Source organism: Heterodontus francisci, chromosome 30, assembly GCF_036365525.1.
Source record: "Heterodontus francisci isolate sHetFra1 chromosome 30, sHetFra1.hap1, whole genome shotgun sequence".
Lineage (NCBI taxonomy): Eukaryota > Metazoa > Chordata > Chondrichthyes > Heterodontiformes > Heterodontidae > Heterodontus > Heterodontus francisci.
The window spans coordinates 36,748,967-36,763,319 of NC_090400.1; the positions used below are offsets into that span (position 1 = coordinate 36,748,967).

Sequence of the window (14,353 nt, forward strand, 5' to 3'; positions counted from 1 at the left end):
GACGTGGCCAGGTTGGCAACACATGATCAAGTCGGTGACGGTGAGAGTAGAGTCCATCCAAGACAGGGTGAAAAGATCTGAACATCTTCAGGTGATGGGATGGAGCTCCCTCCTCCCCGGTTTCCTTTATGCCAAAGCAGTGGCTCTAATAGTCTGCTTCAGCTCTACAGAAGCAGAAGATAACAGAAGTGATGTAGCATAACCACCTTCTTATGTCTCCCATAGGGCCACATATGGGAGGTGTGGCCAGAGGTACAGGGTTGGCGTCATCTTCAGAGGCGGAAGAAGCAAGTGAGGTTGTACCGTCATACCAGTCAAGCGCACCTTCCACCAGTGCAGACGCACATCACCTCTCAAGCGCGCGTAGAACGGGTGGCACAGGATGAGTGACACATCACAGATAAGGTGAGGGAGGTAGAGGCAGCTGTGGGCAGTCCCCCTTGGAGGATGGAGGACAGACACAGCCATGGGCAGTCCCCCTAGGAGGATGGAGGACAGACACAGCCATGCTCAGATGGACAGAGATGCTGAGCCTTAGCTGTCATACACAAGGCGTCTCTTCCTTGAATCAACAGCAGGAGATGTGTGCCCAAATGTCAAAGTTCCTTGAGACTTTGCAGAGTCATGGGCAGAGAATGGAGGAGTCTTTTCATGACATGTGCACCGCCATGTCTCAGACACATGAGCGCATGAGTTCAGCCATTGAGAGAGTGGCCAACCTCTTGGAGAGCCATATGCAGCAACACTCTGAGTGATTGCAGGAGCAGCGCACTCAGTGTCAGACAATGAATGCCACTTTATGTATCTTTGGTCAGTGGCACTGATGGCGCAACGATGCATGGAGTGGGAGCCAGGTGCGGCCCAGCTGGTTGTCTGCTCTGACATTCAAGTGGCCCATTGAAGGGCTGAGGCAGGTGACGAAGAGTGTGAGAGGGCCACCCCTCAAGGGGCATTCTCATTATCTGACGCCCCCTTAGCCCCTTCGACTGAGGGAGGCTCTGTGGCAGTGGCTGCCTCTCTATCGTCACAGGTGGGGCAGCCTGTTGCAGTGCCACCACTGGCAATGCAGCACCGAGGATGACCATAGGTTTCTCAGCCTTATCCACACACAAGTGAGCAGCTTGCCTCCACCTCAGTCTCTTGCACAAGAGGAGCACCCTGTAGGAGCAGCCGAGATCGGAGGCCTCCATGTTGGGAATCTCAGTTTGGTTCACTTGGGTGAAACTTGGTATACTTTTGACATGTTATAATGATTCAATGTATTGCAATGAAGCCAATTATGATGGCACCCAGACTTACGTGAGTTTCATGATTGATGGGTTAAAGGCAGACAAATTGTAAAGTGGTGGAGAGACACACATGAGTGTGATAGTTGACATTGTGTGGCAGTTGGGAACTTGTCTTCCAGGTAATGTGGGGACCAGTGGTGCCTCTATGATTCATCTGCTTACTGGATTCGCACCCTCCCCACATAACGGTCAGGTCAAGAACTGGTAGTTTTCCACGATGAGGAGCCCTCAGGAGAAACGTGCCTGAATCAGAGTGGTCCGAGCATCATGACCGTGACACCTCAACCAGACTGCTGCGGTTCCTTGTGGGGCTGGGTCTACCTACTCTTCCTCTTTCGAGGAAGTGTGCCACTCCTCTGCTTCTCCCTCATCAGGTTCAACAACTCTCTGGAGGACCATGTTGTGCATAGAGTGCAGCATTTCACTACAATCTAAGAGACCCTTGAGGGAGCGTACTGGAGGCTGCCTCCTGACAGGTCAAGACACCAGAACCACATGGGAGATGGTGGCATAGTGATAATATCACTGAACTTGTAATCCAGAGGCCCGGTCTAATGCCTTGGAGACACAGGTTCAATCCCATCATGGCAGCTGGTGGAATTCAAATTCAATGACTTAATAAATTCAATTAACTAATAAAAATCTGGTATTAAAGCTAGTCTCAGTAATGGTGCCATGAAACTATCATCAATTGTTGTAAAAACCCATCTGGTTCACTAATGTCCTTTAGGGAAGGAAATCTGCTGTCCTTACTTGGTCTGGTCTACATGGGATTCCAGATCCACAGCAATGTAGTTTACTCTTAACTGCCCTCTGAAATGGCCTGGCAAGCCACTCGGTTGTCAAGGGTAATGATGGATGAACAACAAATTCTGGCCTTGCTGGCGATGCCTGCATCCCATGAAAGAATAACAAAAACACATCTTGAGCAGTCCAGTGGCCTGCTCAGTGGTGGTCCTTGTGTTGAGATGGCAGCGGTTGTAGCGCCTCGGTGGAGGGATGGCATATAGCTGTCAGAATCCATCTCTTTAGCGCTCTTCAATGGCTAGCCTTTGCCCTGTAGCAGCCATCCACGTATTCTCTCCTGCGCCATGAATAGCTGTGGCACCTGTGATTGCCTCAGGATGAAGGAGTTATGGCAGCTGCCTAGTTACCGTGCACAGACCTGGAGGAAACACTTTTGGTGGTCGCACACCAGTTGAACACTGAGAGTGGAATCCCACCCTGTTCATGAATACGCCTGGCTCCTCTGTCGGTGCCTTGATGGCCACATGGGTGCTGTAGACAACCCTCTGCACCTGAGGGAGTCCAGCGATGGAAGCAAATCCCATTGCCCTCTCTGTCTGTGACGCCCCATTGGTGATGAACTCAGTATAATCCAATACCCTCTCAAACAGGGCATCCACCAACTCCCGTATGCTGTGATGTGCAGCTGACTGTGAGATGCCAGTGAGGTCTGCTGCCACCGCTTGAGGAGAGTTCAGCACCATGGTCACTTTGACGGCTATTGGCAGGGTTAGCTAATGTAACTGGTGAGGAGTAAGGTGGCTCTCCACCAGTATACACAACTCTGCTACCATCTGCCTCATTAGGCACATCCTTCAGTGACACTGATACTCTGTTAGATTCAGGAAGCTAATTTGTTGTTGGTATACCTTATGTGCAGGGAATCACCCTCATTCTCTCGCAGCCCCTTGTCCAAAGCCTCTGCGTGTCTCAACGCCATTAGTCGGCACTTGCTGTGTGAGACGCTGCTCCTCATCGCTGCTCATCCCCGTATCTGAGTACCTCAGCCCCATCTCCACATTTGTCCTCCCTTGCCTCCAGAAGTGAAGCTACGGCTGCCTGGACCCCCTGCTTTGCCTAGTACGGTCACTCCCCCTCAAGTGCTCCAGTGCCTACAGAGTTACCTCTATGCTACCTTTGCACAATTGCTGGCCACTGTGTGCCTCTGCCTGGGCCATTCTCGAAGCCATTTCCGTTTAATTTACTGATGCTAAATAGTCCTAGCTCCATGACGAGCTCCCTGCTGGCCTGCCGCCTCTTACTCGGGCATGTGGTCACCACCCTTCGTGGTCCTCATGCCTGAGAACAATGATCCTTACAGCCCTTTAAGTGGCTGTTAAGTGCCTTATTTGCATGCTCAAGTGCTGAGCTGCCGCATTCAGGCGGCATCCAAGTCCCGATGCCTGTTCAAACATTGATGGGAGGTGGGAGCATGTCGGAGAGCCAGTACCCAGCTTTTACATCCTGGTCCACTTCCAGTCCCACCTCATCTATGGATCAAAAATCCATCCCACCATGCCCTTATCCACCGTCAGCATTTCCACACAACTGTGGGAGCACACACATAAGGCGGGATTTAATGCGGGAAGCGGGGCTCCCGGCACCGGGCCGTAAAGGTGGGGGTCTGTGTTTTTTCTGACCCCCGGAACGATCCTTCGGTCCTTTGGGGTCAAAGTTGAAGGATGCAGGATCCCCGTCCCTTTAAACACTTAATGGGAATGGGGATCCTGCCCCCAAGCGCTGCTGGCCAATCACAGGGCAGGCAGCTCAACAGTATCAGCATCGCCATTGGGAGCGGTGGCCACTGCTGATACTGCAGGAGGCCTGCAGTGGCAAAGTGACCCCGAGACGCAGTTGAGTGGGGTCGGGGTCACCAGAGCCGATCTGGAAGGCCCCAACGAGGGAGTGTGGGCATTCAGTCGGGGGAAGGGGGTCCCGGGGGGGTGCAGTGGTTTCCAGGGGAGAGGGGGTCACCTGTGGGCTGCAGGAGCATCTCCCTGCCAATCCCGCAGGGAGGCCTCCTTGTTTTCCAAGGCATCCTCCCCGAGCCCTCCCCCCCCCACCCCCACCCGCTGCTGGTAAGATCCCAGCGGCAGTGGGAAGAGGCCTTTAATTGGCTGTCAATAGGCCACTTCAGAGCCTCAATTGGCCTGCGGGCGGGAAGGCTGATGCAGCCTATTGGGTCTGGCAATCCCCGCGTCGGGTTCCATGGTGGCCGCTGGCACTTCGATTCTCTGGGCCCCTCTGCCATGGAACCTGGTGTTTGGCTGGGAATAAAATCCAACCCATAGTGTCTGAGCATATGCTGATGTGTATTATGGAACCATACAAATGAGGGAATTGTATGATGCAAGTACCTACTTAAAATTGAAAATGGCAGAGTGTGAACAGAGGGCTACATTTTTTCGATGGTTATATCTGTGGGGTTAGTCAGAAATCTCCATTAATGGGTAGAAATCTTTTACATAAGTTCATGTGGGGCCATTGTATGCAAGGAGGTAACATTAACCTTGATTTATTTGCTTGGAATAAAAGTTTATGCTTTCAAGAAGTTATTTAAATGAGCACAAGAAAAGGACCTGAATTTTGCTGATTCCGAGCATACATCTGGACTGATGTGCACCATACCCAGTGAGACAGAGAGCAGCTGTTTTAAAACTCGATTCATTTGTCAGAATTACTGTGCTGAGCTTTTCCAAGAAATACTGGATCAGAGAGGAAAGCACATTTGTGACTAGATCATGTGACGAACAGTATTACTCCTCAGTGCAGCTGTGGCCACTGCTCCTGCAATTTACTCTCCGTTTAAAAACAGAATATAAATCACAAAGTGAAATGGCTGCCTTTATCTCTCACCCTATTTAGCCTGGCATGTTTAATAGGCTGTCTTCAGTTTACCCTTGCACAGTAAATCAAGCTGAACTCACTTCTTACGAAGGAATTGCTCACAGGTCAAGTGGAAATATAAAAAGGAAATTGCTTAAGGGATTAGCGCCTTTGACATTTGTCCAGGTTTGTGTCACATTATGTAGAGTTCAAATGCATGGTTTATTGAAGTGTTAATGGCAGAATTATGGTGTCCTTCGTGTGTCTGTTGGAATTTCAGCGGATTGGCATGGCCTGCCCATGCATTTTACATTGATGGTCAATTTGTCAACCTATTGCCCCTGGGCTTTCATCTCTCTCTGTCAAAATAATAACTCAAGAATGGGATTCTTCAAGTCAATCAACTCTTAAAGTGAGTTCACTGGATGGCAGACTTTGTTCTTTTCAAAGCTGATAGAAATCAATAGTAACGGGAATATCCATGAAATAACTGTGGAGATGTGAATAAAAAATGTTAAATTGTGTCCATTCTATATGGTACCTTTGATTTTCTGTGCATTTAAAATTAGAGGATAGAAAGTCACCGTCATTGGTGGCACATATTCTCATAAAATGTCACTCCATTTCTCACCCACCTCTCCAACCAGTCCCTCCAGTCTGCTTTCCTTAATGCTGAGATTGCTCTGGTCAAGATCACCAATGATCACCTGATACTACAGCACAATATCCCTTCTCATCCTTGTTGGCTTCTCCATGGCTTTCAGCACGGCCAACCATTCCATCCTTCCCCAATACCTCAGCTCTACGGCACCACACTCTCCTGGTTCCTACATGTCCCAGCATAGTCAGCCCATCTCCTTCAATTATTTCTTGTCGACATTTGTGTGGTCATCTCCAATGCTGTTCCAAACTTTATTCTTGGTCCTACACTCTGCCTCTTTGCTGCAACTTGGCAATATTATCCACAAATACTTGGTGAGATTTCATGTGAACACTTCATAACTCAACTATACCTCAATTCATCCACCATTGACTCCAGGACTGTTGCTGTGATGTCTGCTGCTGTGTCTGGTCTGGAGGAGAGCTGCTTGTGCTTTTCTTTGGGGGGTTCCACGTAAGCTGCAGTAGCTCAGTTCCCTCTCTGAGGCAAAATCCACCCCCTTGTGCCTTACTATTTTAAGAACTGCGGAGTTAAATGTTAATTGTTGTAACAAATCTGCTGTTGTTTTCCTAGTGTTTAAACCAAATTCATAGATTATCGTCTAAGTCACTCATTTTAAGGGAGTGATTTATTCTTCTGCTATCTGATGAGCTTGACTGTAAGAAGGCTTGTATCATTTCCAGTATGCACTTTACAAGAACACAGGTTTTTAAACAACACTAGATTATCCGATAAATTTAGTATAAAGTCACATTTAGTTTAATAAACAATGAAAGCTTGATTGTGGGAATGGCCCTGAACACTGGGGAAAATGTTACTCGAATAGATAGGTGCTTGATGGCCGACATTGACACGGTGGGTCAAAGGGCCTGTTTCTGTGCTGTATAACTCTATGACTCTATAACACTTGGCTTGAGAGCCTGAGGTCATAATATTCAGAAAATCAAAGCCACTGTGTTTGGCCCCTTTGAAACTTGCGGGTGATTTTAATTCTTGAGGGCAAGGATGCCCATCCAAAGCTAGCAGGGTCCTTTACAATATATGTACGTCATCCAGGGATAGGCACCAATATGTTGCACTACAGACATTTGACAAAGTTATTGACTCAGCCACGGACATGGGGGCAATTAATTTGTATATAAAGTATATAGCCAACCTAATAGCATCAAAACACAGTCCGATTTAAAACTTCTCCCTATTTAGTGAGTAACTGGCATTGTTTTTGCTTGCACAAGTAGTCAATGTCTGCCCGCACACTTAATGTAGCGATGCGGAGAATCCAGATAGATGTCCATCTGTCAGGTGCGATCTTGATCTCTTTCACTCCCCTCGCTCTCTCTCTCTCCCTGTGTCCATCTCTCATCCTCTCTCTCTCCCCTCTTTGTGACCATCTCTCACTCCTCTCTCTCACCCCTCTCTGTGTCCATCTCTCCCCCCTCTCCCTCGCCCCCCTCTCTGTGTCCATCTCTCTCCCCCCTGTGTCCATCTCTCTCCCTTCCCCCTCCTCCCTCGATGTCCATCCTTCGACCCCCCTCTCTCTCCCCCCCCCACTTCCCCACCGTGTCCATTCCTCTCCCTCTCTCCCCCCTCTCTCCCCCACTTTCTCCCCTCTCTCTCTCTCTCCCCTCTCCCTCTCTCTCTCTCCTCTCCCCCACTCTCTCTCACCCCCTCTCCTCTCTCTCCGCCCCTCTCTCTGTGTCCCTCTCCCCGTTTCTCTCCCCTTCTCTCTCTCCCCCCCACCCTACCCCTCTCTCCCTCCCTCTCTCCCTCCCACTCTCTCCCTCTCCCTCCTTTCCTCTCTCTCTCCCTTCTCACCCTCCCTCTCTCTCCCTCCCTCTCTCTGTCTCTCTCGCCCTTCTGCTCCCTCCTTCTCTCTCCCTCTCTCTCCCTCCCTCACTCTCCCTTTCCCTCTCTCTCTCTATCCCCCCCCCCCTTTGTGACAGTTGCGGAGAGCGGGAACTCTCCCCAGAGCAGCTTTATGATTGGTCAGTTTTTAAAACAATTTTACAGCCGTCAGTTTCATAGCTGATAGGTGCTGGGAGCGGGAACAGTGGCTTCCGAACTCAGGACAAGTTCAGGGTTTTCGGTGGGCCTTATAAAAAAAAAACGGGACCCACCGGAAAACCCCGAACTTGCCCTGAGCGCAGATGCTGCTGTTCCTGCTCTCAGCACCTGTCAGCTGTGAAACTGACGGCTGTGAATTTTTTTAAAGTCGGACTGGTTGGAAAGAAGGTCAATGGGAAATTTCCCATTCCTGGAATTACCAATCATGGACCTCAAAATTTTTACCATGGACACTGGTGTTCGTGTATGGATATGTTGCCAACCCCTGAAGTCATCCAGATGGCAACCGGGGACTCAGTTATCATTTTTACCAGGCAGCCTGAGCAGTAAGTGGCAGTGAATTTCCCACCAGGCCAACCCAGCAACGAAGCAGATTGGGGTCACAAAAAGGCCAAAAAAGGTAAATTTAATTTTTAAAAAACTTTTCTTGTGGGGTTAGGGGGAGCAGGAGTGCTCCTCGTGGTCCCACAAGGAAAGCTTCGGCCTTTGCTGCCATGATCTTGCAACCCCCACCCTCCTGATTGCAGGTCCTCCACAGGATGGCCCGCAATTTTCCTGCTGCTGTGGGTGAGCTCCGAGTCGCACGATTTCCTGTCGCTTCCTGCTGACAGATGACAAGTTGGCCAGTGGGATTGAAATGAGGCCTGACTGTTAAAGTTGGCCAGGTCTCAATATGCTGCGGGCAAGCTGGAAATCAACTCGCCAGTGCAGTTTCCTGTTGGTAGTTAAAATCCAGACTTTATGTCTTGGTCGTCAATTTCATCTTCCTCCCAGGCTGCTGGCACGTACTGTAAAGTGCCAATCTCATAACCATTCCATGAATATGGCCACTTACATTTACTACTGGCACATTGCCCATCCACATCCCTAACTTGCCCCCATTACTACTGGGTCCCTCATTTACACCCTGTGCATCTCGAGGCTTCATTGTTTCCGTGGCTTTCCCTAACAACCAACAGTAACATGGTTAATTGTCCCAAGGTGTCTCGAGGAGGAAAAACAGGCACTGAACAGGAACAGAAGAGTTAGAAAAAGAATGAAAGCAGAACCAAGGAGATAGGTTTTGAGGAGTTTTTGAAAACAATGAGAGCTAGCAAGGCACAGGAGTTTAGGGAGGGAGTTCTATGTAGTACGGCGAGACAACCGAAGTCTCTGCCACCAGGAATGGAGTAAAGGGAAGGTGGGGTGTACAGGAGTCTAGAGTCAGGACGAGGTCAGGATGTAGCACTGGTGGAAGGTAGGGGCAGATGGGAGATGTAGAATTAGGGAGGGGTGAAACTACAGAGGAACTTGAGGATGACGACTTTGAATTCACCGTGGAATTTATTCCTCTCTGGCCTGCCAAACTTCCCATACACAAATGCCAACTCATTTAGAATCCTGAGCTCCCTATCCTATTCCACAAAAAATCCAATATATCTACCACTACCCCCTTATTTTCACTGACCTGCAAGATCTCCCGTGCACAGACATCAAAAACCTAATCCTTGTCTTCAAATTCTTCCCTGCTCTCACTTTACCTTTCCTCAGCTGTTTTCTTCAGCTTTATATTCTTGTTTGCACCCTTCATTCATTTGATTCTGGTGCACTGTATTTCTTTCCTCCTTCCTGCACCATTATCAGTGCAGAGTCTTCAGCGGAACTATGCTGCTGCATAGAAGAATTTTCTTCTTGAGACTCTTTGGCCTTCCTAAATCTCCCTCCACCTTCAAAAGCCTCTTCATAACTTACCTCTTCCACAGTACAGAGCAGTTTCACAATGGGGCCTGACATAGGCATTCGAATCTCAATTTGATAGGCCTAACACCAGTTTTAGGCATGCATCCTCGGTGCCTATATAGCAGCCCAAACTAATATGGTGGCCAATGCCTTATGCACACATTTTGCTCCTGCAAAATGGGTGCAGCACAAATTAAGCTATTGTCTTCCAGTTGAATCTTATTAAATTATCGGGAGACACTTTTGCTTATTCCTATCAGAATAGAATACTGCAAAATTGTAACAGCCACTCCCAGCACTGGACAATTCCCTTTGATTTAACTTAGATAATAGGTCATCTGTTCAGTGTGCAACTGTATTCACTATAGATAACCACATGAGGGTGAAAGCAATAGAAGGATCTACTGATAGGGTTAGATGAAGTAGGTGATAGGGTTGGATGAAGTAGGCTCGTGTGAAGCATAAATACTGACGTAGACCAGGCCAAATGGCCTGTTTCTGTGCTTTACAGTCAACATATGAAAACCCTGTTATTGTCATAGAATTATAGATTGATACAGCACAGAAACAGGCCACATGGGCCATCTTGCCTGTGCTGGTTCTTTCCCCATAGTCCTGCAATTATTTTCCCTTCACGTATTTAACCAATTTCATTTAAAAAAATAAACATTGGATTCAGGACCTGTTACAGGATGAAGGAAAACAAATGTATGTGATGCATACCATGAGGAATGGATGACTTGATATAATGTGAATGAACTAAGAGGGCGGCACAGTGGCGCAGTGGTTAGCACAGCAGCCTCACAGCTCCAGGGACCCGGGTTCGATTCTGGGTACTGCCTGTGTGGAGTTTGCAAGTTCTCCCTGTGTCTGCGTGGGTTTTCTCCGGGTGCTCCGGTTTCCTCCCACAAGCCAAAAGACTTGCAGGTTGATAGGTAAATTGGCCATTATAAATTGTCACTAGTATAGGTAGGTGGTAGGGAAATATAGGGATAGGTGGGGATGTTTGGTAGGAATATGGGATTAGTGTAGGATTAGTATAAATGGGTGGTTGATGTTCGGCACAGACTCGGCGGGCCGTAGGGCCTGTTTCAGTGCTGTATCTCTAATCTAATCTAAAAAAAATCTAATCTAAATAGATCATCAAACTTTACTAGGCTCAACGCATACTCTCTGTTTGGCAACATAACAAACATGATAAATGCGGAAATGTGATTACTTTAGAGCTGCCCTTCTACTGGGAAGTTGCAATCCATCGGGCACCTTTCTATCAAATTGGTTGTTTACATGCTGAAAAATAGATGTGATTTCAAAAGCATAGTAACAGTCAAAAAAATTCGCACAATTTAGCTTCAGAAATAAGCCTTGGGGATCTATGCTGACCATATAGGAAAAAGAAATGTCTTTAAAATGGTAATTTATTGTCTGGGCCTCTCAGAAACCTGGTATTGGCAAGAAGTCGATTTATAAAAAGCTATCAGTGTGAATCAGACCAAATTTCAATTTGAAACAGAACTTTTTTGCGAACTTAATATTCCTTCCTTCAGTGACTTCCTTGTTAAATTGCCACCAAGTTTATATATTCAAAATCAAAACACTGCTGATATGCCTGCACTCAGGAGCATGGCATGACAGTAGGAAGATGGTCTAAAAATAGAACTGCAAGAAAAAGATCAATATTAACAGCATGTTAGAGATTTTTTTTAAATGTGAAAATATTGTAAGTTTCACATCACATTTGCAATATTTCTTCAAATGGGTAGCAAAAAATAAACAGTATTTAAAAATTTCCAAGAATGTTACGTCAAATTACATTGAATCTGCAGCCTGGGAGAATAGGCTTGCTTTCATTATCATACGTATATCAGTGCTAATGTGCTTGTGGAATGGTACTGGATAATGGATATTGATTTCAAACTGTGCAGGGGATAGTCCTTATGGTCTGGATCATTTCTGTTTTTATTGTGTGTGCTCCAGGAGTTGGGAGTCATTGCACAATGAGTAAAAGCAAAAGGACACTTTTACTCACAGTACAATCAATTAAGCCTCGGTGACTAAAAATGGCTGTTCGTCAAATTTCGGTGCTGGACGACCAATGTATTTTATCATTTGACTCAGTGCACAGTCATGTTTTTGATTATACAGTTTAATGACATGATCCTTGATGGGATCAAAAATAGACAAAACTTGGAGTAAATAATATGTGAAGAGACCAATGGAAGTTAGCTGTGTAATGACACGACCAAGCATAATGGCCCAGAAATTCAGAATTGACCATTTTTGGACACACGGTGGAGGCAGGGTAAATACTGCAATTGAGCTTTGGACCTTATTATAATAGAGCTGGCAAGGTTCTACATTCAGCTGGTGAAGAGTGGAGAGGATCTGGTGAGAAATCAGACCCATGCTAGCACTGCAGTGGTCCTCAGGTAAGTGGGTTGAAGAGTAGGGTCAGGGATGGAGGGGAGACAATCAATTAATCTTTGCTGACCTAAAGTGACTCTTAATCAACCAAAGGTTCAGTCCAGACAGCCAACGTATTTATCTGCTGACTTACTGCACCCTATTCTACAAATGTGCTTTTATAATAAACTGTGGACAGTATCCTGTACCACCATTCTATTTAACCATATTTACCCTGTATCTCCTGCGTGTCCAAAACTGGTTTCCTGCATTACAACAGTGACTACACTTCAAAAAAAACTTCATTGGCTGTAAAATGCTTTGAGACGTCTGGTGGTCGTGAAAGGCGCTATATAAACGCAAGTCTTTTTTATTGCCTCTTCACTTGTAAATCCAAGGTTTGTCTATTTTTTCGACCACACCAAGGATCAGACCATTAAATTGTGTAATTAAAAGACTGAACTGTACAAATGGATCATCTTCATTTTGTAGCTATGTGTATTTTTCTAAACGTTTCTCATTCCCTTCCATAATGTGAGTTTTAAAATATTAGGGGGAAGTTTAAAAAGTTACATTGATGGGCTAAACAAAAGCAAAATACTGAGGATGCTGGAAATCTGAAATAAAAACAGAAAATGCTGGAAATACGCAGGAGGTCTGGCAGCGCCTGCGGAGAGAGGAGCAGCTAACAGGCTGAATTTTACAGCGCCCCCACCCCCCAACGTCGGGGCTTGTGGTGGAGGTGGGGGGGAGGGCCGGAAAATGCTTCTGGCAGAGGCCTGCTATGGGCTTCGATGCCGGGAAGGCCTAGCCCTATATTGCCAGCGGTGGTGAGGCCTCGTGGCAGCCCCCCCACCGCTCGGTGATGGGAGCAAGATTTACATATGGAAATTTATTGAAATTAATTAATTAATTACTTACCTGCTCCCACCATCCGTCCCGGAGTAATATTGCTGCAGGTGGCTGGCACTCCTGTGCCTTCGGAACCCCGTCCGGGGATCCAAGGTGGAACACTGGTGGAGGGGGGGGAGCAGGTGAGTGTTTCAGTGCGGGTGGGTGGGGGACGGGGAGATTGGGTGGGGAGAGAGGACAAACTCATCCGATCGGTGGAGGGGATGGTGGGAAGGGGCAAAGTTCACAGTTTGTGAACTGTTGGGGGTGGGGGCGGGGGGAAGGTCAGGTACGCAAGCTAAGTATTTTGTGAGGGGACAGGGCAAGGAATGAATTTTCTGGTTATGGGGGGGGGGGGGGGGTGCGTGGGAGAGGGGCTAGAAACATTTCTTTAATTTTTTTGAATAAATTTTAATTCACTATCTCTTTAAGTATTGAAATGAAATCGAAGGGCTCGAAGCCCTTTAAAAATGGCATCGGTGCCTGTGCAATGCCATCTAACGCCAGTGCCGGGGACGGACAGCCCACCCCCTTCATGTCATCGGAGGGGGCGGTTCGCTCCGGCCATTTAAATGAGCTGCTGTGTTTAATATCGCAGTGGCTCCGTGACGTGTGGACCGCCATAGTTTACATTCGCCGCTGATTTCAACGGCAGACATGTAAAATCCAGCCCAGCGTTTCGGGTCTGTGACCTTTCATCAGAACTGATGAAAGGTTTTTGACCTGAAATGCTAAGTCTGTTTCTCTCCCAATATTGATGGGCAGTTGGTTTGCTTATGGAGTTTTATTATGGAATAAATAAGATAATACTTAAAATATGTTTGCAGATAGATTTGAAATAGGCATTATTTATTTTTTAAATGAGATAAGGAACGCAGTTGTGGAAATGACAGCAGAGATATGATGACTGGTACAGAAACATGCCTTGAATTACTTTTTTAAGGAGCACAATCTGAGATCAAATGTAAAGGACAGGCTCTTTTGTCAGTTCAGCTTTTTGAACTTCAATTTCTCTTTTCCTTTCCAGTTTAAATCCATACAGCTATGACGAAGGTTGCCTGAGCAGCAGTGAGGATCACATTCCGCTGGCTGCATTGCCCCTGCTTGCAATCTCTTCCCCTCAATATCAGGATGCAGTCGCAACAGTGATTAGCAGAGCGAATCATATTTACAGCGAGTTCCTGAAGTCTGAAGATGGGATTGGATTCAATGGCCAGGTTAGTATTAGATCCTAATCACATTCTAGCACAGAACAACAATGGACAATTCTTCAAACTCTACTATAACTGCTAAGGTGACATGAATGCATCACACATATAGGCTGGGATTTTATCCGAGCTACGGTGGTCTTGACCACTGACAAAATGCGATAGTGAGATCCCCGCCTCGCCTCCTCTGGGGAAGTGGATCAAGTGCTAATTAGGCACTTAAGAAGACAGTGGTAGGCCTCCCCCGTGATCAAAGACTCCGGCGGCAGAAGACCCACCTACTGAGAACTGACAGCCAGTCAGAGGCCGGCAGTTCTTTAACTGAGCAGCGCCACTGAGGAGGCGGTGGTTGCTTCCGGTACTGGGCTCACCCAAGGCCCTGGACCCAGGCCATAGGTAAGTCAGGGTGGGAATCGTGAGAGAGGGGGGCGTAGGGTAGAGGCCTGGGAAAAAGAACCCGACCGCACCACAGCGGACCCGAGCCCGACCTGGCCCAAATCCCTCCG

At 47.3% G+C, this 14,353-nt stretch overlaps 1 protein-coding gene across 1 annotated transcript in view; it reads left to right on the top strand.

Annotated features, from left to right (window-relative positions):
- The window catches only part of pitpnm3 (PITPNM family member 3), a 493,326-nt gene that overhangs the window by 321,795 nt on the left and 157,178 nt on the right, over positions 1-14,353 (top strand). Inside the window, exon 6 of the mRNA XM_068010378.1 lies at positions 13,667-13,856. Within this exon, the coding sequence (XP_067866479.1) occupies positions 13,667-13,856 (190 nt within the window). The remainder of the gene's footprint in view (positions 1-13,666; positions 13,857-14,353) is intronic.